Source organism: Seriola dumerili, unplaced genomic scaffold, assembly GCF_002260705.1.
Source record: "Seriola dumerili isolate Sdu_G_001 unplaced genomic scaffold, Sdu_1.0 BDQW01000149.1, whole genome shotgun sequence".
In the NCBI taxonomy this organism is placed as follows: Eukaryota; Metazoa; Chordata; class Actinopteri; order Carangiformes; family Carangidae; genus Seriola; species Seriola dumerili.
The window spans coordinates 11,713,991-11,736,956 of NW_019174404.1; the positions used below are offsets into that span (position 1 = coordinate 11,713,991).

Sequence of the window (22,966 nt, forward strand, 5' to 3'; positions counted from 1 at the left end):
ATAATTCTATTTTATTCTAGCAAGTTACAATAAGTATTTGTTTTTAGTACATTTTCACAAATTCAATAAAACAAGAAACAAACCCTACAGTTTTTCAGTACTTGTTTCATGTGTAGACCTGAAGAACGCCCAGTCTTAAATGTATACTGGCTATGGAGAGAATGACCATTTAAATTCTACCCTCTAAATGACAACATAATTTATTCTTATTTCATAGACATAAATGGATATATATCTCGAGTGGGAAATAATCATTAAAATGCCATAACTGAATTGCCTGACTTAGGTTAGAATTTCGGTTAACATGCTGACAAAGCAAACAAAAGGCGAAGCTGGTTACACCAAGCATGTGGGTACTCCGACACAACCGATAGTCTGTCAGTTTACAAACAACTCTGGTGCCTTGCAAATTCTATAATATCAGACTGTGAAGCACAGTCGTGAAACCGAACAGTGACGGTCTGTTTCTTATGTACTTACCTGTGGTGTAATAAAGAAGAAAGTTTCCGTATGTTCTCCTGTGTTCAACCGGCGACTGCACTCACTGTATAAGCTGCGTTTCTAGATTTCCATGAACACTATTTTCGTATCCGGAAACTCAAAACAACAAACTACAAGAAACAAAAACCTCACTGTTCCGTGACTGACCTCGCAACCCCGACAGCTTAACATCAGTAAAATTGAAACCATTCTCTCTTAATCACGTTTTAAATTCTCCTCTTAATCAACTCATCAGCTGTTTTATTGAATGTTGTTGTTACCACTCGGTCATGTATGTGCCTCTCTCTTCCGTCGCTTTTACAAACGTCACCGAGGAGACCGTCCAATAAAACGAATCGACTCTCGCCCGTTTGACCAATCACCAGTAGCCCCGGTCTAACCACCGATGACACAATTTCAAGTAGCGTGCCGAGAGCGGAGGATGTCGAGGTACTTGAACACATGAGTGCGGATTTTCTCGATAACAACCGCATAATTATTACTTTTTATGTTCATATGTTGCTAGATTTGTGGCTTAAAGCAGAACACTATGCTAATATGTGCTTTCACGTTTCGCTTCTGTTGTCAGGCTGCTCGCGCAGAGTCTTAACATCTGCACAAACTCATAGAACCTAACATTTAGCTCCTGTACATGGAAGCCTTCGGTCCGCTGCCTCTCTTGCCAGCCTCAGCCTGTCCTGGCTCTGCTGTGAAGCCCTTAATGAGCCTAAACTGTACCAGGCCCACTCCCAGAGTCCGGGTATGGACCTCCTCTCGACAAAAGAGGCCTTCCACACAGACCATTGCAGTCCAAGCTCTACGCAGTGCCACTGGCGGTCTTAAAACAAAGTGATGAAAAGCCTGAAAAAGTCGAACTATCCCAGCGGCCAAGGGTTCCCAGAGTGGTACAAGCATACAGAGGAGAAGCAGTGACTTTCGTGAGCTGCTGTGGACCTCACAGGAGTAGTCCCTCACGAAAGCTCCTCTCTGAGGCCTGAAGCTGAGGCTCTGAGGTCTCTTCCAGTGTCGCTGAGGAGCTGCCAGTACTATGAGCTGCAACTGACCTACAACAACCTGAAGAGTGAGGAAGTGCGGGGGCCTGTGCTCCCTCCAGGGCAAGATGTTGACCTCTGGGTTCAGCCGGGTGGACACATCCACACATGAACCAAGGACCACCACTCCTCGTATAAAGAACCTCACTGAGGTAAGAGGAGATGTTGCAACAGCAGATTTCGTGCAAAGGTAATATACAATGGGTAGGCACATTAAAGTAAGATGTTGGTCAACACACCTTGACAAAGATTCTCCAAGTCTCTCAACTATACTGGAGAGATGGACGTCATTTTGTTAAGATAATTCTCTTATGTGAAGGCCAGAGCATTTTCATACTGATCAAAACCACCCTCGTTTTGTCCCCCCCACTCATTATTCAGGTTTTACTTTTATATTGTCACCTGTCTGCATCTAAGTTTTTGTCAGCTGTTCATTACTGTCTCTGTTATAAGTGACTGCATCCATGAAAAATACAAACATATGATATTATCATATGAGATATATTGTATTGTATGTACATTAACAGTTTAATGTACCTGGAATGGATATTAATCTCATGACCAATTTATCCTTTATAGATTCTGTTTATACAAAATTCTTCCCCTTTTCTTAAATGATTAAATACTCACAATTTCTGCTTTTTCTTAGTTTTATTTATTCAGTTAGTTGACTTTGCTCCACGGCAAAACTAGAAATACTAATGAGGGCAAAGTGGGGCAGCTACCCCAGAGGCTCAGAAGGACCCATAACCATATTCTCACTTGCTTTGTGATGATTTGATTTAACTGCAATTTGCTTGGGGATATGCCCCCAAATTTAACTCCCTGTGTTAGCTTGAAAACACTTCCTTCAAATATTCTTAAAATTCCTTCAAATCTAAGGCCATGGTTCATTTTCCTACTCCTCTTCTAGACAGAAACACTTTATATCAGCTGCCAGGGAAGTTTTGGATTTTCAGTGATTTATATTATTTATAGCTGTGACATGGTATTAACAGTCAAAGATAGAATTAAGAATATTAATTTTAAAAGTATTGTTAAATTTTATATATTTTCTGAATCCTAAATCAAGCCCAAACTCAGGAAAACCATAGTTAATAAACAAAGACAGGTTAGACAGATATATTCACTGCCACAAACTTGTCTGTTGCTTCCACTGTAGGTCAAGTTATCATTGGACAAAACCCCCCGCGTATCACCTGTGTGGTCAATAAAACAAACATAATCGACTCAACTTACCGCAACTTCAAGATGGAGGTGCTAGCTGGAGAGGAGAACATGGTCACCAAAGTAAGTTACACATGTTAATGATACATTACACACAGTATGTACAGTACATTCTAATTGCCTACTTCAGTTATTCTTAAATGTATTCAAGAACATCCAGAGTTTAGAGAGGACTCTAATGGCCTCATCATCATTTATCTGTGTGTTGCAGGTGAAAGAAAATGGGGTAACATATGAGTTGATTTCTCGTGTGTACTGGAACCCCCGCTGAGCACAGAGCACCAGCGTGTGTGGAGCTCATCAAACGTGGTGGACACCGTGCTGGATGTGTGTTGTGGTGTCGGACCCTTCGCCATCCGCTGCTGGCCCGCTCGGGTGCCAATGTGTTGGCCAAATGATTCTGAACCCAGGTCCTACCGATGGCTGCAGCACAACTGCAGCTGCAGACAAGGTGGAGAGCAAAGTCCGCACGTTTAAGCCTGGACGGCAGAGGGTTGTCATTCCAGGGACCTGTGAGCAGGAGCTGCCTGCGCTTATGAAGGAAAAAGCCAATGTTCACGTCGGTGATGGAACCTGCCTGCCTGGCTTTAGAGTTCCTGGATGCATTCAGAGGCTCCTGCACAGGAGCCTCCCTGTGATGAGAACTTACCCACAGTGTACTTGCTACAGCTTCTTTAAAGACAAAACCATGGACGCGGATGTGGTGAAAGAGAGCGTCGCCGCCAGCTCGGGTTCCCCCTGGAGACAGATGCTCTGTGCATTTTGTGCGTAATGTAGCACCAACCAAAAGATATTGATGTGTGTGAGATTCACACTCCCTAAAGAGGTCCTCTCAGCTGCAATGATGAAAACAGACAGGTGAAATTAATTTACAAAATGATAGGAATTCAATAATAAACTGATAATGACTTCAGTATGAAAACTAAACATTTAAATGTGAACATGAATACCGTTTATAGTAGAAGGCCACAGAGCCAGCTGGTGCTGTTGGACACAGAAGGTGTGAGGAAATTGAACCTCTGGGGATAATTGTGATGAGAATTTTTCACTGATGTTTTACTATAATGTTTTACAATAATCAGCAGATTAATTCAATAATGAAATATAAAAATAATGAAAATAATCTTTAGTTGCAGCACACTAATTTAGACAGTCATTGTTGGCAGTTTTTGGTATGCTGTGTATGTTTTAGTTTACTCCACATAGGCCGAAGATTGTTTTCCAGCTCGGACAATAAAGTTTTATTTTGTTTGTTCACCTCCAAACATTTCTTTTGTGTTATCCACAGAGCCCTGCGGAGGAACCAGCCCCAAAGAGACAAAAGTGTGAAGAAACCTACAGATTCAACATAATAAAATCATCACAAGAAACATTTGAGACTTTGTTTTTTTTAATGAGAAAGTATGAGTTTAATTGTTGCATCTGTTACAGATGTCAAAACATCTTGTCATCAGAAACCATAACTCAGCTTTGGTTTAATACTTTATCTCCCCTTTGTTCGTACCAGCATGTATTAGAACTGTTATTACTCAGGCTTGAGATGTTAATGTCCTGACTTGTTTCATTTTTAAATAAATCTGTACAATAATAGACAGACACTCAGTGTTCATTGTGATTTATTTAAATATAAAATTAACACAAAGTATAAAAAGTCATATACAACTTGACCAAAAGTGAGTCAGATCATCAACAACCACAGCAGCACTCCACAGAGTAGCAGGGCAGTGTTTATAGTCCAGTCAGTGACATTCCTATCCAGTAGCTGTTGTTAATCTGGTGAGCTCTGTGTGGCTTATCCTTTTGAAGGGAACAGCCCACTGAAAGCATCCTGAACGGCTCGATGACACGCCAAAGCCGAGTGTATCCTCCAGCTGTGCCTGAGGCATGGCAGCCCGCACGTGTTCACGATACCTAGAACACACAAGAGAGCTGTGGTCAGTAACAGGAGTGAGGTATTTTGTAAAAATGTGACTGACTAGCAGCCTGAGAGCTGTGGTTTTTCAAAAAAGTTAGTCCTGTGAGTGTAACTTGAGGGTAAGTTTATTCTTCATTAAATCCACACTTGAAGTTATTTTTTCTGGCTCTCTGGGACCCTTTGGCCCTTTGATGAGATCAACGAAGACAGACGTACCCATACCCTAACACTGGAACACCTTGTGCCTAAAAACCTCTCAACAGGCTCTATTAAAGTATTATAGGTGTCTTTTATTTTTTAAGTGCTTACAGATGTATCTGCCAAAGCCCTTTTCAGGTCTTAAGCAAAGCCAAAAGTCACTGTTTATTTTCACATTGGCGCAAGACAGAAAAACAGTCGAGCTATTAATGTAGTCTCCACATCTTGTCCCCACAGTGATAGATGCCCTTGTACTAATGAGTTGTTGTTTGTTGAGGGGGGGGGTTGTTAACCTATGTCCCCACTCTAATCCTTCCTCCACTGGTGTGTGCCATCAAAAAGCAGTCATCGGCGGAGAAACCACATGTTCTGTACTTCTTTCCAGAAGCATCTGACTACAAAGTAAAAAAAGCAAAGTCCTCCAACAACTGAGACAACACGTAGCCTTGCCCATCAATACCGCCTCCCCCCGCCCTACCCCACACCCCCCACCTTGCAGGACTCATAGTTCCTGGCAGAGAGAGGTATAAAGCCCTTCACACGAGTCTGGCTTTGTGGCCCTTGTTCCTGTGAGCCGGGGAAACTTCAAAGTGAACGGGAATCAAGAGCACAGACAGCCCTCTGTGATTTCTGTGCCCATTCAAGCTGCTTTACAGAGTAACCTAACACCTGTGGGGAGGCTCAGACTGAGGAGTCGAGCGCGCGTGTGGGTGTGTGCGTGTGTGTGAATGAGAGAGGACAGGGAGTAAAAGGTGTCGGTAAGACTGCACGCTGAATAGATCATTATTTTTTTGCTTTGGTGTTTTATGATCTTCAAGGTATTTTGGTCGTTTTCTTGTAACACTATAAATCCTTGACTGAAAAATAAGTTTGAAACATATTTGCTGGCATGACTGTTGACACAAAGACATAAAGTCAAACATGCATGAATATTCACACGCGGAATGACCTTGTCAAGTCTTATATAACAGACAGTGAAAGTGAAGAAGAAGAGCAGCAAGAGATGTCAGGTCAGGTCTTGCACACAAAGAACCACTCATCACCCACTAGAGAAACAACACACAAGTTCAAAACAGGAGGCCCAGTGATTAATAATAACTTCATTAGGCCCAAGCTGCTGTAGCCTGTCCTTCAGAGCACTTGAGGGAGGTCTTCTCATATGGCTTCCTGCATCAGATGAGTGCTATCTATTGATTATATTGTACTGGGCCTTTTTAATGGTGAAAAAAGTGGGCTATTTACAGCCCGGCTAAGTCTGCTCTTTCCTGCTAATCTAATCCCCAAGCTACTCATGTGGTCATTCCTTCCAAGAAAGCTGAGAGCTCTGTGTAACTTTATACCTGCCTGCCCCTAAGGAGAGAGAGGAGCAAAAGAGCAAAAAGAGAACATGAAGGAGAGGAGAGGAGGGAGAGGGTGAGGAGTGTAGGTGGAGGGGTGGAAGTCGAAAGAGGAGGGAGGATATTGAGGTGAAATCACCTTTGGGTATCATCATCACAAACGCTCTTCTCTTAAAACCAACCCTGTCTCCCTCTGCTCACCCCTAACACCCAAGTTAGTTCAGTTCTGCTCCATTAACTCAGTGCTGTATCCGCATCTTCCGTAAAGGCCAGCCACATACATGTACGTACACATAACCGGCTATAGATGTTCGTGAAGCTGAAAGATAACTCGACTCTGTTCACATGACCGTACTTGACAATGCTGAGAAAGAGCGAACTGACAACACCTAAGACATGCAACAACAAAAATGCATTCAAAATGCGCAGATGCTTTTACAAAAACAGGCAGGCTCTTTACACTGCCTTCAATCATAAAAAACGCAATACAAAAACACACACACACACATACACACACTAGCCCTGTGTGAACAGACGCTTTGAGCCCCTCCGACGCTTACTGTCACTGTGTGCACCAACACTCTCCACGCACTCCTACCCCATCACCCCCACCCCACCCCACCCCACCCCTCACCCCCCAACTCCCGTCCCCTCCTTCTCCCTTTCTCTCTGAGGACTGGACTGCCTTTTGTTCGCAGGGCCCTGAACCCAAGCCGTTTCGGCGGTAACATCTTTCACTCTCCAGGCCCCACTGGAGCATTAGCTGCAACTCGATATGGGTCTTTTCAAAGCCTTGTATTATTGGGTAAATATGGGTCACTTTGGACTGGCCCATTATGTCGCTTGGGGAAGCGGGAAAACGAAATGCAGGTTATGAAGACAACCGAATGACACAGTATGACAGTGTGCGTGTCAGACTGCAATTGCCACAAGCGACATAATGGGCCAGTCCAAAGGGACCCATATTACCAATAATACAAGGCTTTGAAAAGACCCATATCAGTTGGCAGCTAATGTCCAGTTGCGGGCCTGGAGAGGTGAAAGATGCTTACCGGCCGAAACGGCTTGGGGTTTCAGGGCCCTGCGAACAAAAGGCAGGGCCAGTCCTCAGAGGAACAGGGAGAAGGAGGACGGGAGTTGGGGGGTGGAGGGTGGGTCCACCCCTCACCCCCCAACTCCCGTCCCCTCCTTCTCCCTTTCTCTCTGAGGACTGGACTGCCTTTTGTTCGCAGGGCCCTGAAACCCAAGCCGTTTCGGCCGGTAACATCTTTCACTCTCCAGGCCCCACTGGAGCATTAGCTGCAACTCGATATGGGTCTTTTCAAAGCCTTGTATTATTGGGTAAATATGGGTCACTTTGGACTGGCCCATTATGTCGCTTGGGGGAAGCGGGAAAAGACGAATGCAGGTGATGAAGACAACCGAATGACACAGTATGACAGTGTGCGTGTCAGACTGCAATTGCCACAAGGGAGTGCGACAGGGGTTTTCCATTAGTATACACACTCAAATTAGTGATATATGTTTTGCCAGCTTTCTCTCAGCTGATCGCTTTCATCTCTTCCCTTGCCATAAACAAGGGGCATGAATTACAGTAATCCCTCGGAGTCAACGGCAGCATGAAGGTTTATATTCTCAAAACCATAATAGGTGATAAAATGCATTATTTTTCAACCTTTACTCATGAAAAAAAAAAAACGTGCAGTTTGACCAAAACTGTTCAACAGCATTTTTCCACTTGGGTCTGGAACTATGAGTACCTGCGCAATGTCTCCAACTAATGCTAATAAATGGTCAGAGATTTTCCTGACAGGACACTGAAAGTATTCCCCTCTCCCGCGGCCTGGAAAACGCTGCAGAGCCCCATCTCTAATTCAAAGTGAAAAGATAAGTGGCGAAATGTTCCGGCGGGTTCCGTGTGATTTCCAGCTGAGAATGTGTGGCTCCTCTTTGTGTTTGGATCGGCGATGCTGCTGTGGAATGGAGGGCGTTTGGCTCCTTCGGGGAAATTGCTGCAAGGCTGGTACTCCGGAGGGAAAACTGTAGATATCAGACGGAGGTGCAGGCTGTGTTGGGCCTCTTGTCTAGACTCCACGTGTTGGCTGGAATTGGATTATGAAGAGCTGTGGAAGCTCAGGCTTGATGGAAAAGAAAAGAGGCCTGTAATGCTACAGTGGCTATTTCAGCGAGCAGACACTTAATCAACATTCAAACCACAGAGCAGACGCACAAGACAATGGAGAAATCTGAATCAGTCTTAAATAACGCCCACTGTAGATTTACTGAATGTGGTTTGGCTGCTTTCATACATGAAGATTTTACATTCTTGTTCACTAAACAGCAAGTTCAAAGAAGCTAAACTGGCTCCTTCAATGGAACAGAAAATTTGAGGCAATATCTGAATGAATGGGAATTTCTGAGAGAATCCATAAATTCTGAATGTGTCTTACATTTTTCTTTCAAAATCTCTGCACGTATTGAGACCAGGCCTCAGCTTGGCACCTGTCCCCTTTCACAGCAGCCTCACTGATCCTAGGTCAGCATTTGTTTTTACAGCACAAAGGATCAGAGGTTTTTTGGATTCAGCTTGTCATCAGCATTATCCATGACCCAAATGGGGTACACTGACTTTTCACACAGTTGTGGAGAAAAACTTTGTATTTTGTTGAATCCATACAGGAAGGAATAATGACATCTACAAAGACAAATCAATAAATCTTACCCTACCTGAGGTTCCTTCAAGGACTGGAGCCTCATTAGCTATGTTTATTAAAGCGAAGGAGCTTAGACGGGTGTGTTGAGTGCACAAAGAGGGCAGCTAACAAGCATAGACAGGCTATATCTGAACAGAGGCTGAAAGGCCAGTCATGAGGTTGCTGGATGGCAGAGTGAATGTCCGGAAGTCTTCCTTTAGCGCTCGGCTCCGGCAGCGGTTGAGGATTCCTGGCCTGGGAATGATGGGGGGTGGAGGGGGGGCAGAGCCACACACCTGCCAGATGATTTGTCATTATAGAGGGGTCAGCACTCAGCTGTCACCCCCTAATCACCCGTCCTACCCTTAAGTCACCCCCTCCCCACCCTCCCCAGCCACCCCCCTGTTCACCTCCCAAACTCCACTCCAGTCCTCCAAAAACACCCCCTGCATTCCTCAGGCAGCTCCGGTTTCACTCTCAGCACTGCTGCCCCATCTGCCCCTCCTTCCCTACACTCTACCCTGAGAGAAAATGTACCCCTGTGAGAGACACAGCACACTGAGCGCATTGTGTGCATCTGAGATGTGTGCTTATGCCCCCATGTGTGTGTCTACACAATTCACATGTGTGCGAATACATGTTTATCTAAGGGCAGAGCTGTTTGTATCAATACCAACAACGAACTGATGGAGCAGAATTTTTACCAGTGGAGAATGTGTGAATTGGTCCAGGCTGCGGTCCAGAAACAAAACCCCTGCAGACAAGCCAAACACAGAGGACTCTCACAGGTATATTATATCTGTCAACAACGGTCTTTCTTCACCATGGGTCATAGGTCACACTCTTTTCCAATGAATGCAGCTTCCTCTGGGATGTGCGAGTGTGTGAGACAGATCCTCAGCCATGAGCCTACCCACTGTCCACCAGATTATCTCAAGTTGTGCTGTGGAGGGGGGCTCAGTGCGGTTTCCTCATATCCTCACGAGCCTACAGACCCCTTATCTGTTAGCATGTGTCTTATCATCACCACCGACAGGCTGAGTCTGCCTCTCCGCATCCCAAACAGCGGAGGACGGGGAGGTCGGTATCGCTAACACTTAGTAAAGGAGAGAACATGTTTAGAGTGTTAACAGAAGCCTTGGGTGACACTTGACATTAACGCTTATAGAAATACATTCTCATGTGGAGTGACTGACGATCTGTAAGTTGTCTTCAAGACGGCGGCCTGTCAGTTTTAGTGACAATGACTGAGACATATGCTTTTTTTGTGTTTCTGAAAGACAGCATTGTAGAAGTGCTTATGATAAAGGCCTATTGTCCTACTTGCATCTAAATTCAACCGCTTCCTGCTCCAAGTGTCACCTGTCACTACTCATCCAGAGCTCACTTGTGTCTTAGCCCTGCACCTCCTCTGTCTAACCTAATGGGGGCAGTAGAGGCTGGCTGACTGACTGACCGGCTGGCTCTGCCACTGGCTACAAACCTAACCGCAGCAGTTGTGGGGCTTGGAGAGGCATCACACACCCCACTAGCCACTTGATACAGAGAGCATCTTTCTTTCGTCTCCTGAGCTGCCACTTGATAACTCTGCCCCCTGGAGAGCTTAGAGGAAGGAGGAGGGGGGCACACTGGACTGGAGAGGGAAAATAATGACATGACATCAGTGTCATCGTTAACCAAATGGGGCCGTAAACAATAGAAGGACATATGCTGTCCAGTGAATGGCTGCTAGCACAAGGCACACCCATACAAGCACACACAGCAATGGAGCCTTGACAGTTAGATGTAACATCCTGGGAATAGAGCACCGATACAGGGAGGAAGAATAGAGTTTTCCCAGGGGGGATTCGCCTCCACAGGTATCAGTTACTGATGCACCTCAAGCACTGGGGAGAGGCAAAGAGGATTTCAATCAGGGAGAAAGATGGGAAAAGAGCATATAAGGGGGGAAGGAGGAAAACAAAAAAGGCAGGGAATGGTACAGCAGGGGGAGGGTGATAATTCATACATCATAGTGGAGAAGTACCTCCTGCCATGAAGTGTGCGTGGCAGGTCTGCAGAGCCAAGCTCCACAAGACGGGAGTTTGTTTTCTTTCTCTAGCTCTTAAGAGGGGAAAATGAGCCAGCTAATCCTCCTGTACATTGAAAAGCCCTTTGCCCCAGGGGTGAAGAGCAGGAGCAAAAAGAAGAGGCACAGAATCTCAGTCTGTTTGTGTTTGTGTGAAATGCATAGTTATGAGCACCATCAGGCTCAAAATCAAAGCATGCAACCCTAGACAGTGTGCGGCTGCTTTGCAAACCTCTACACAGATCAGTGTGCGTTAAAATAGTCAGGAGACATCACCTCACCCTTCGCTGGGTGTTGACCCTGCCGCCTCTAGGCTGTGACACAAATAAACCTGGAGGCAAGAGGGGCTGGTACCCTCGGAGTTCCCTGCCCGCGGGTGTCTCCTTCACTGCCCTGGTTTGGCCTGGCCTGGATTCATGTCAGGAGGAGACTGCTGGTCTGCCTGGCACACAGCCCACAGAGGAAAACAATAACACTAAAAGCAGACCTCTTTCAGATGACCAGAATACACACAAGACAAATGTACCTCCTGCTCTGTCATTCTGTAAGGCTCCTCCTGTTTCTGCCCGCTCTTTGGGTCAGAAATGACTCACCCACAAGTAAAAAGCCTCTAGTCAACTACATAGTGTGCTTATTTTGACTCATACTTCAAGAGAAGATCAATATTTGCACAGATCTATGGGAGGGAAAACAATAGTGATCTGGCCTCCACCAGCTCTGTCTGTTAATGGTCTGTTTACTGAGACAGACGGGATAATGGCCTGGGTGGGGGCTGGAGGACGGTGGCCACGCTCCACTCTATTTCTGATCTAGTTAGTAACGAGGAAAGAGAGCACCTACAGTACAAGAAGCTGAGTACCAAAGCAAGGCGGTGGCTATATGCCGTGAATGAAGATGGTGCATCCTGTTGACAGACAATTTTGCAAGTCAAATAACTGGACTCGAGCCTCCACACTTGTATACTGACTGCACACTCTTTTGGCTATGCAAATTTTAAATCTGTGAGCCCCACGGCTGCAGTCAAGTTCTTACATCTAAGCTATGGAAACACTTAAACGATCAGACAAGCACTGCATTGAAGTCCATAGTTACTGGCTATGTTGGCTCTAGTAACACAAGACACTGCCACGCGCAATGAGTGTGTAGCGTGGAAGAATGGAGGATATCAGATATCTAAGAGACCAAGTTCAGCTTTAGGTCTTGGTTATGGTGGCAACCCCAAAGTATTTGAGGGTAAGCCCTATTGTTATGCAAGAGCCAAATAAACCATTTCCCATAAATGGCACTATTTGGCAACATCACAGAATATTTTAATTGGCTGAACTAGAGCAAAATGTGCCTTGAGACATTATCTAATAGTAGTAAAAGTAGATCAAAGACCACTGCTCTTGAGGGAGTTCATCTGAGGTCATGTTAACCGGCGCCTCAGTCTCCAGCTCATAACTTAAGCATCAAAGCCGTGAGAGTGAGTGCATGAGTGCATGACTATTTGAGGCCCAAAATGCAAGACCCATCTCTCTAAGGTGCCATCACTCTGCTCCCGTCAGTCTCAGCACTCTGACATCCCAGTGCTGCACCTCTGGTCCCCCGCGGTCAGTGACCTCTGATCCCTCCTCCCCAGGCTCTTGCAGGCCCGTCAGGGCCATCAGATGGATATGTGCCCTGCAGGGATCAGAGAACCTGGGATGCATGGAAAAGCTATTCATGGCTGTTTCAAGAGATTCCTTGGAGTGGCTACTCTCTGCATACTGAGTGAAAAAGAAGTATATCATGGCTGACTTGCACTTTCATCACAGAGTAAGAGGGGAAAGCAGGGGAAGGAAAGAATGATTTGTATGCAATTTAAACCTCATATACTCTAATTTAGTGATGGCAGAAATGGATTCAAGAGTACTCTATGGACCATGTTTAGTGGTCCTGCTAACTACCAGAGCCAAATCCAGGGTCACTGGTAGTGCTCTTGGCCAGCTAGGCCAGAGCTGGAAAGATGGAGAGCTGAGACCTGGAGTCAGGCCAACCCGGCAGGGAGAGGCCAGCAAAGCCAGCTGCCAGGAACTGAGGGTTGTGATGGCACCACTGACTATTCTGGATATCTCCCTCCCACCAAAGCACTTAACATGCAGTATAAGCCAACACACAAACAAACAAACAAACAAACACCATTCACATAAACACGCAGACGCCAAGGGATGCTTGGAAAGCTAAAGAACACAGGCAGGAGGAGAGCATCACTCAGAGACCCATTAACCCCTGGCTTCCAACCAGAACAGTGAGCAGGCATCCTTTAAGTACACGTTAAACATTGCTACTCTATGTGTGTGAGCACAAGTGATTTATGTATTACTTCAGTGAGTCCATATGTTTTTACTATGTCCATGAAAATATTGCATCATTTTAAATGAAGACGTGGGGGAAGTTTCCAGGGGTTTAAAACAACTGGTTGTCCTGTGTTCGTGAAATAAGGTCACAGCAAACTACCTATCACTATTTAACCCTTCAGCTAGTCTGGTTTGGTGAGATCAAGTCCTCTGAGGACTACTTCCTTGTGCAGAGAAGTGCATCCCCAGGAGAGGAGCTCCAGACTAAACACTGCTCATTCAGCTGCTCCCCTTCACCCCACCGACAAGAGATGGATGCGTGACAAGCGCTCCCAACAGAAAACCTCACTTTTTCCGCCAATTATAGAAAGCAATGCGGAGTGGGGGAGGAGGCAAAATTTCAAAATATTATACACACTGGCATTTGGTGGAGCACATTGAGCAACGTCTGTCAGAGAGAGATGGGCTAATTTCAGGGCGACCTGTGCCAACACAAACAACTATTCTGGCTGGCTTTCATTGTCAGCACTTGAGGTTTGAGTCGGATTTTTCAACGCTCCGCAGCCAATTTCTCTTTCCCCCATTTTTCCCCCCATATGATTTGTCCTTGTCCAAGATCCCAGTCAGTCTTTCATCGCCTACGCAGTCAGACCTTAAGAAGTGTTCTTGTAGAGAACAAACTCAGACCCAGATGCTCATCTACACACACAAAATCAAAAATAGAACATAAATATTTCTTTCAAGTCATCAGCATGTGTCTACATGAGTTCATGTACATAAAACAACTTATTTTAACGATAATGCAGGCATGACGTCATTGGTGCAGTGCATTTTGATGTATGGAAGTCCTTCCATTCAGGTTATGTCCATCAGCAGGCGCAGGGTCGGTGAGAGGAGGTGGGAGTTAAAACAGCTACCGCTTCAGTCTCTAGCTGCTGTGTGTTGAGATTCATATCACAGCCATGTCAACATAAACATCATATGTTTCTGTTTGTGTCTCCAAAGCAGTGTTTACTTCTACTTTGATTTTGTTTATTAAAGGCCTTTACTGTTCAACATAAAAGCAAAGAGCCATGGCAGGACATTTGGCGCACGGGCTGTAGCGTTACATTCATAGTCTGCTCATAATTCTTACAGCTCACGCATGGTTCTGGGTGTGTGCCAGTCAATGAGATGGACAGCATTATACTGCCATTATAGAAACCTCACACAGTCAGGGTCCCATCCTCTGTGGCAAATCATATGTACCTATGCACATCAGGGGAGGAGCATTCGTTTATATATGTGTGTGTGAAGGGGGGAAGCTGAATGGGCACTTTTGGAGGCCCCTGTTGCCTGGACATGCAGCCTTTACTCTGCTCCAGTATTGAGGCAGCTGTCTTTAATATAAGAGCTCAGCTCAGCCCGTATTTATTCAGGTACAGCTGACAGAGGGAGAGAGAGAGAGAGAGAGAGAGAGACAGTGAAAGAGGCGTGGCCCTTCTTTTTCCTGGCAGCCGTGCAGCACTCCTGCGGTTTTTTGGGGGGCAAAGGGACAAGGCGAAAAAGACACAGACACTGAGACAGAGAGTGGTGTAGAAGAAAAGGGTGAGTTGAAATAAAAAGCATGGCTCCAGCCAGTCCTGTGTTGACTGGACATCCCGTGCAAGAGACCAAACCCAGAGGCCCCAGGGCCACCAGGGAGAGGGTGTATGAGCTCAACTCTCCAGTCTCACTTGATGGCTGTGTCCAAGACAAATCACCAGTGCTGCTGTTGTCACCGTGGGCCTTGACCAAGACAAACAGCCATGTTTTAAAATAAGTACCTGCCCCCTCACAGGCCCTTTCACCTCATCCACACTCAGGCACATCCGTATCTCTTCACACGTACAACCATATTCCCTTCACAGGTCATAGGACTGGAGCTGTAGTCTCACGCAGGGGACTCACTTTTCACCCTCTCAACGCTGTCTGCTTTCTCTCTCCTCTGCACACACGCTTGTGAATATTTACCACATCACACAAGTTCCATTGTGGCAAAAATGCTGAGACTGCAATAACCGGGGTGAGCATGAGTGTGTATGACACAAAATGTACAGCAGCTTTAAGAGACACACATGTGTGCATGGAAGCTTGATTGTCTAAGTATACTGTATATGAACTTGCATGCACAAAACCTCAAACTTAGCTGAATCACAAACTGCCAACTGCACATAAGTGTCAGCAGTATTCCTTGTTTTTACCTAACAGCCCATTGCATCTTGGGAGTTGTGGTTTGTCTGAACGGGCCCGTCTGTGTCGCTGCCTGCGGCCTGCACCAGTGGGAATGGTGTTCCTGAACTGAACCTCATTTATCTCCGTGGCAGAGCCCTTCCTCTCCAGCATCGGTCCTCCTGGACCCCTGAACTGCTGACACCACCCCCCACACACCCCCCATTCCTCTTCCTCTGTCCTCTGAGCTCCAGTATGCGGCAAAAATTGTGAGATGTGTTTCATCTGCATATTGATCAGCCTGGCCAAAAGAAGTAGGACCTCAGCACTTCACTGAATACATAATGTAAATAAATGCCAGTTATTCTGCTTAAACTCTACTGCAATCCTTTGAGGAAAAGGTTTCACCTTAAGTAGGTGCTTTTCCAGGTAATTAGGTAAATGTGATTGTACAACAAAAGTCAATAGCACCTTTTATCTGAAAATAAAGAAGAATAAACTAGAAAATCCTTATCCTAAACATGCTGACATTATCTTCAAATCCGCACATCTCAGCCAAATGAAGGTTATTGTCAGGGTGAGCAGCACTGAAAGTCAATGAGCTCACCTAAAAAGAATATGACCCTGTTTTGCTCCTGTCACCCAATAAAAGCAGGCCGCTCTCAGTGTGTGGGCAGGCTTTAGTGCCAGCCAGTTGCAGTGCAGACGGCTGGGCGCTGGGCTGTCTGATGGATAGCTTACATTCAGTGAGGGCTGGACCAATGGCGTCGTGGATTGATTGGCCCAAAGGGGCCGTCGGGGAAAGCACTTCCTGTGTGTGTTAATGGACGCTCCTGCAGAGGCACTGTGGCTGCTTGTGGAAGGGTGATGGTTGTTACTCTCTCTCTCTTACTCCCCCCCTTCTCCCAGCCCTCCTCCCCCTCCCAGTTAATCAGAGAAGAGTCAAGTGAGACGAGCCAGGCTTCCCAAGCAGACCGACTTTCTAGCAGCTCTCTAACCTGACACCAAGACCATTACAATACACTGTAGCTATGTGGAGAATTCAAAAACTCCATGATTTAAATTTAATCACTAACACTTTATTTGACCCGCCCCATAGTTCATTCATTTAGTACCAATTGTAAGGGAAACTGTATTCAGTTGGTAATTTTTTAAATTCATGAACTGTAATAAACTGCTAGTTAGCTGAACTTTTACTTAATATTAACTTAGGTTTAAATGGAGCAGTTCTTTAAATTTAATCAACAACTATTTATGAATCTGACTCAGCAAACTAATCTAAACTGTGTCAGAGCTTTGTCTCTGTTTTATCATATCCATCTTGGCACCAAGTTACATAATTCTTTCCATGAAACTTCCGAAGAACTTAAGAGGAAATAAAGGACCTGTTATTGGTAATTCCTCAGTCAGTCAACGTGACAACTGTGCTAATGTCAATGTTAAATAAAAACATAGTAAGTTTGCTTCAAGGAACCGGGTGTGTGGACATGATTGTGTGTAAATAAGCTTGTACCCGAGTCTGCCGAGCTGCTCCAATTCAGGCACTGGTGGTCCGTAGGTTTCAACTTGAAGAGGCTTGTAGTGGTACAGGACTTCCTCTATCTTGGCCACAGGCAGGAGAGACACCGTCTGACGCTGAAAGAAAAAACACAACAGAGAGACAACATTCAACACAGAACAATTATCTTCATTGTTTCTGAGTAGTATTTGGCGCAACACTGGAAACTGTAGCTGTGACATAACCAGGATGACACAAATGGAAAAAGACTTAATGTCAATCAAACTGCAGCATGAACAGCCACCAGTTCTTGTTGGACTGGTTTGGAAATATAAGTTTTGACTGACAACATTTTTACTTCCCCCAGCCACTGCTGGTTTGGTGGAGAGACCTAACTGAGGCCATGACTAAGCATGTCTGTAGTGGTCAACAAACACTTGGCAACTCAACAACTAATTCTGATGGAAATCTGAAGAAATCATGATTAACATAATAGACAAGAACTGGCCTGGTTGATGAGGAAATGCATCTCCTCAGAACAGAAAGCAGGCATACTTTGGCTGCCGGCCATCCATGAAACCACCAAAAGATAAATAAATTGAAAATGTATAAATGTAGAAGATAAAGGAAATTATTTGATCAAACTTAAATTTGGTAGGCTGTATGTGTAGTATGTGATTGGGAAGCGCTCTGTTTGTGAGTGTAGCTGTGATCATTTACTATTTCCATTGCCTTCACCTAAAGGCACTGTGCATCCCACCTGGGTGAGTCTGAATGTCAGTTTTCAGCTTACAAATATTGAGTCATAAGTGTCAAAACTGAAAACTGCAGTCTGTTTTATAAAAACCCTTAGATCCACAATTACTTAAAGTTGAGATTTCAGTCAGGCTACTCCAGTTCCTAATGCTCTTGACCATGGTGTTCAAGTGAGAAATATGATACTTCTTAAGGACACTGTAGAATTGCACGATTTAGGGCTCTGCCATCAAAAGGGGAATTTCCACACAGCATTAGACCACAATGTTTTCTCCAGCATTAAAGTAATGAGACTCAGAAGAGAAGCCAGAGTCATGAAACCTGGAATTAAAAAGATGATGTCTAAACAAACATGGACTATTTTAGAGAGTAGCAAGGGAACTCAGTGACAAAGGAAAGATAAAAAGATAAGAGATAAAGCAAAGAAAAGAGTAGAGCGGGAGTATAAACAACAGAACACAGAGTGGAGCTGCTGAAAACCAAACTAAACGAGTAACATGTGCCCCACGGCCTCTGACAGCCCGCCCTCACACATGCTTTGGCCCTTGCGAGCGCACACACAGTGAAATAAAGCAACCGAAGCTGAGCTGGAAGTTAAAATGGCACCAGGTGATGCACACTGAGATCCAACGGATGGAGTTTCTTAGCCAAACACAACATGGTGGTAACTGTCCAAACCAAAGCAGGAGTGTATAATAGTTAGTGAATCAAAAACACACACACACACAAAGAAAACTCATACTTACATTTACAATGTGATTAAATGTTTTAACTTTTTTCCACACTTCCACTTCTCTTCCACTCTTCAATGTGCCTCATTTGCAATTTTGCAAATTATTGGACAGGATTGGATTTTATACAGTTTTAGCAACAATGTAGTAAAGTACTTTGTCAGGTATTTAATTCAACTTATTAGCTAAAAAGAAAGATGTTCCTGTCTGGGTTTTTTAACCTTAAGAATTTTCACTGTTGATTTTTCCAAAAATTTTCTATAACATAATATATATCAATATTGCTATAATAACTACATATACTGTGATTTCCCACACTTTCCGCTACCTTAACAGAACGAGCCCAAACCTGTTGAACCTAGCAATGGTTTATACATGCAGGTGGGGGGGTGGGGAGGTGGGGCAGCAGGGATAGCAACGGTGGCAGCATATTAACAGCAAGGGAGTGGGTTTTTCCAGCGAACAAATGTTGAATGTCTACTCAAAACAGAACATGTCTTTTTGCTGCATTGCCTTGCGCTTATGAAACTGCAATATGTGGAATAAAAATTGTTTATTTCTTTTTATAAGATTAAATCAATCAAATCAGTCACATCAAACTCTTGCTCCTTGACCTAAGGAATGCCAAAGATTTGACACTTATTCATGTTTGGTCATTTATTGTATAGAAAAGAGTAAGATTAAAGAACAACACCAAATAAATAATGGATGTAGGAAGAAATGGCATTCTGTCCATATCTGAATAATGCCCAGTTTTTAAACACTGTTTCCCTTAAAACAGAAAATAGTAAACCCACACAGTTTTCACTCAACCTTTAACCCAAAGGTGCTAGTGATCCCCTATCCTGTCCCATCCATTCATCCAACACAGTGGAGCCCCACCACAGGCTAATGAAACCCAGACCAACCAACCCATACCCAGTCACTCTCCCTCTCTTTCACACTCCTTCAGTCTCTCCATCCATCTTCTTTCAGACTTTCAGCACTGTGTAACTCCCCTACTGCAACAATCAAAGAGACGCACTGGGACAAAGGGGTGGGGAAACTGAGGGAAAGTCTACGACGGTCGAGAGGTTGAGAAAGAGAGCGGCAAATTGGGAGTTGCAGATAGCTAAAGGGCGGTAAATCAGATTTTTAAGTGACACACAGAACAGAGCCAACCGTCAGACTATAGAAATTTCTGTTGCATTCCTCTGCAAGGGCACCTTGAAAACTGGCAGACACACATCAGCACAAACAAACACAGCATAAGACATGCACACCCAAGAACAGGTTTTGCTCTTCTGAATATATTTACAAAAATGTGTAAATATAACGATGTGTAGTACAACTAAACTGCTTTGATACAAGACAAGCTGTCTCACTGTCCACCTAAAGCAGAGACGTGTCCTCTCAGACCCGCTCTGTCCTCCACCATTAATACTGCTGAAACTTTCAATCATGAACTCATCACATCCTATTAAAAGCTTGTGTGAATTACGGCATATGAATGTTGTTTTCCAAATGCTCCGGTGAAAGAAAGCAACAGAAGGGGAGAGAGTGTGGACCCCCAGCCAGGCCCAGCAAGGCAGAAATGGACTAGGGGCCACTAGAACTACACCACTGACAGAGCCAACACAAACATCTGCTTTTAACATCACGGAGGCCCATCTTACTACCTATGCAAAAATTATGTGGGCCCTCATGATGCTTTCAAGTTTGTGTATAACTGGTATTTAAGACTCTTATATTACCCCTGTGACACTAAAATGAAACTCTGGGGACCATCAATCTTAATAAAACCGCAGGGGAGGATGATTTGAGGAAATCACCAATGTGCCAGAGGGAGTATTCCTCCTTCTGCTCTGCTGATCCTCCTGCATCTACCTCAGATCTAGATAGAGCTCTACTAATCTAGTAACACCAGTTTCAACTTCTAGGAGTGGAACCATTTTAAAAGGTCAAGTAAAGCAGCCACTCGTGCCAATCCTAGTGCCATTGGAGGGGACAGGTGTGCTGGCTTGGAAAACTGTTAAGCATTCCTCGCCTCTTGGGGGGTTGAATTCGGCTCGTGATATGCTGTCACATTACTCTTTCTTAACTCTGCTGTCCGTGTTAACAGAACCATCTGGGAAAGCAACAGGGTTAGCCCATCTGATCGAGTGATGCGGCCGACATTCATGTGACTTTTATGGGACAGGGATCTCATAAAAGTCACATTACTTCAAGGTATGAGAGGTCTGCCCTTAAAGCACAACACTGACTGTGTGAAAGCCTACATTAAAAACAAGAGATGGTTGGGTGTATTACCAATCTTGATCAAAAGCTGACTGGTCAGCTCAAATTGTGGGTCAACACTATGAGTGCCACCAGAAACATGTGCCACACACACACACACACACACACACACACACACACACACACACACACACACACACACACGCGCACACACACGCACACGCGCGCACACACACGCACACGCGCGCACACGCGCACACGCGCGCACACACGCACACACACACACACACACGCACACAGCACAATCATCAGCACTCTCCAGGTCGCCCATCTCTCCCCTGACTTTGCAGCTCAGCAGGACACATCAAGGTCGCTTAGACACTCACCTCTCCATCAGCACCTCTCAACCACATCCACAGAAACACACATACAGTTGGTTGGTTCCCGAGGGGTTTGGAGAGCTACTGTTATCTTGAGCAGAGCTTCAGAGGCAGTGAGGCCCCTTTCACTAATGCACAAAGTGATAATGAGAACAATGAAAAGGGAAACAGTGGTCAGCATTGTATAGGGGATAAAATTAATAAGCCTAGTTAGGAGCCAGCCTAGTGCCATCCCATCCTCAGCCCTCACTTCCACCTTGTGCCCTGGCACTGCCAGTGCTTCTGTATGGATAAAGAGCTTTGGGCTACCCACTGGCCCACTGAGCAGCAAGTAGCAAGTGTAAAAGCTGCTGTCCACATAGTTCCTCCCCTCGCCTTACAAGTTTAAATATAACTGCCTGACTAGTGGCAGCTGCCCCCGCGCAAAGCCCCTAAAGCTGACAACTCCTTTTTCCGCTGGGCTGGGCTAGGCCGGCTTGCCCATGGGCAAGGGTTGTTGAGGCCAACCTAAACAGGGCCAAGCCTGGGGCAGGGGCAGAGGTGTGAATGCCCACATGTGCTGGTGCCAATCAGGGCTGATGGTTCTCTTTACCGCCTGAGCTGACCCCCTCTCCCCTGCAACTATCAACCTGCATGCCAACAATCCAATAAAAAGCAAAAGGCCAAAGGGAAAGGTTTATGCACTCTCACATAAAACTAGCAGTCTTTGCTTTGTGAATGCTTTATATGTCAAAATTTGTCAATTCAGACTGATATGTCAATTCAGTATAAACAACAACACAAATATCTGTGTCCATTACTATTTGTCTGAAGAATGTGAATAAGAGAAATGAAAATAACACTGAAAATCATGAGAGAGTGCGTGGGAGTTGCAGGGAGTATGCAGCGACAATCTCCCAGGCAAAACAGGTTAGGCCAGTCTGCCAGAATAAAGTAAAGCAGAGCTTGGCCTGCGCTGACGAGTACGTCTACCGAGCAGAGGTCACTGTAGAGGACAACTTCACCAAGTAAAACAGACCTGAGCAAACAAGCTCACAGCATGAGCATATGTGTATGTGTGTGTGTGTGTGTGTGTGTGTGTGTGTGTGTGTGTGTGTGTGTACTTGTGCTTGTGCTTGTGTTTTCTATGGTAGTCAAATTCCACTGCCTAAGTGTAGAATGGAATAAAGCCAGAGAGAACCCGGGGTTATTTCAGTCAGCTACACATCTATGTTTAGGGATAAACTTTCCACCCACATTTGGCTGATTGTGTGTGTGAGTTGCACTTTGTTTATGTGTGTGTGTGCGCCTCCGGCTTTCATTAGGTGCCCATGCCGGCTTCGTCAGGTATGTCAGCTGCTCTGCCGCCTGTGAGGAGTGGATTGGGCCCCAGCAGTGCTGGAACCTGGGACCTTTCATTTAAGATGGCGCTGAAAGCTGTCCCAAGGTGGAGAGATTCCCCATCGGTCAACTGCTTTCAGGAATGGGACACTATAGCAGCTGAGGACAATCCCTAACCCCACACATGTGCCCGCAGACTGGAAAACACAATCACTTTACAGGCACAATCAAAGCCAACAGGCTAAAATATAATCAAAAACAAAAAAGAAACAATTAATCACGCAATGAGCAAGTCATATTCCGATAACCCTCAACTCATGTCTGTTCTCTCAGAGCAGGTGCCAAGCAGGATGACTCTTGTTATCATGCCTAGCAGTGGAGCTGGTCTTATGTGTCAGACAACAACAAGCAACCTGTTTAAACAGCGAATAGTCGCCTCCCTCCCACACAGACGGTCTCTTTTGATATCAGCGGACATCCATTTTAAAAAGACACTTTATTCTTCAAAGGATGTTTACTCAGACTGGGTTGGGGGAGTGTACGTTTCTGTGTGTGTGCATGTACCCGCACACGGGTATGTGTGTGT

General features: G+C 45.1%; 1 protein-coding gene across 1 annotated transcript in view; it reads right to left on the reverse strand.

Moving 5' to 3' along the window:
- The window catches only part of mnat1 (MNAT1, CDK activating kinase assembly factor), a 44,337-nt gene that overhangs the window by 7,916 nt on the left and 13,455 nt on the right, over positions 1-22,966 (reverse strand). Inside the window, exon 7 of the mRNA XM_022751312.1 lies at positions 16,992-17,113. Coding sequence (XP_022607033.1) covers positions 16,992-17,113 — 122 coding nt within the window. The remainder of the gene's footprint in view (positions 1-16,991; positions 17,114-22,966) is intronic.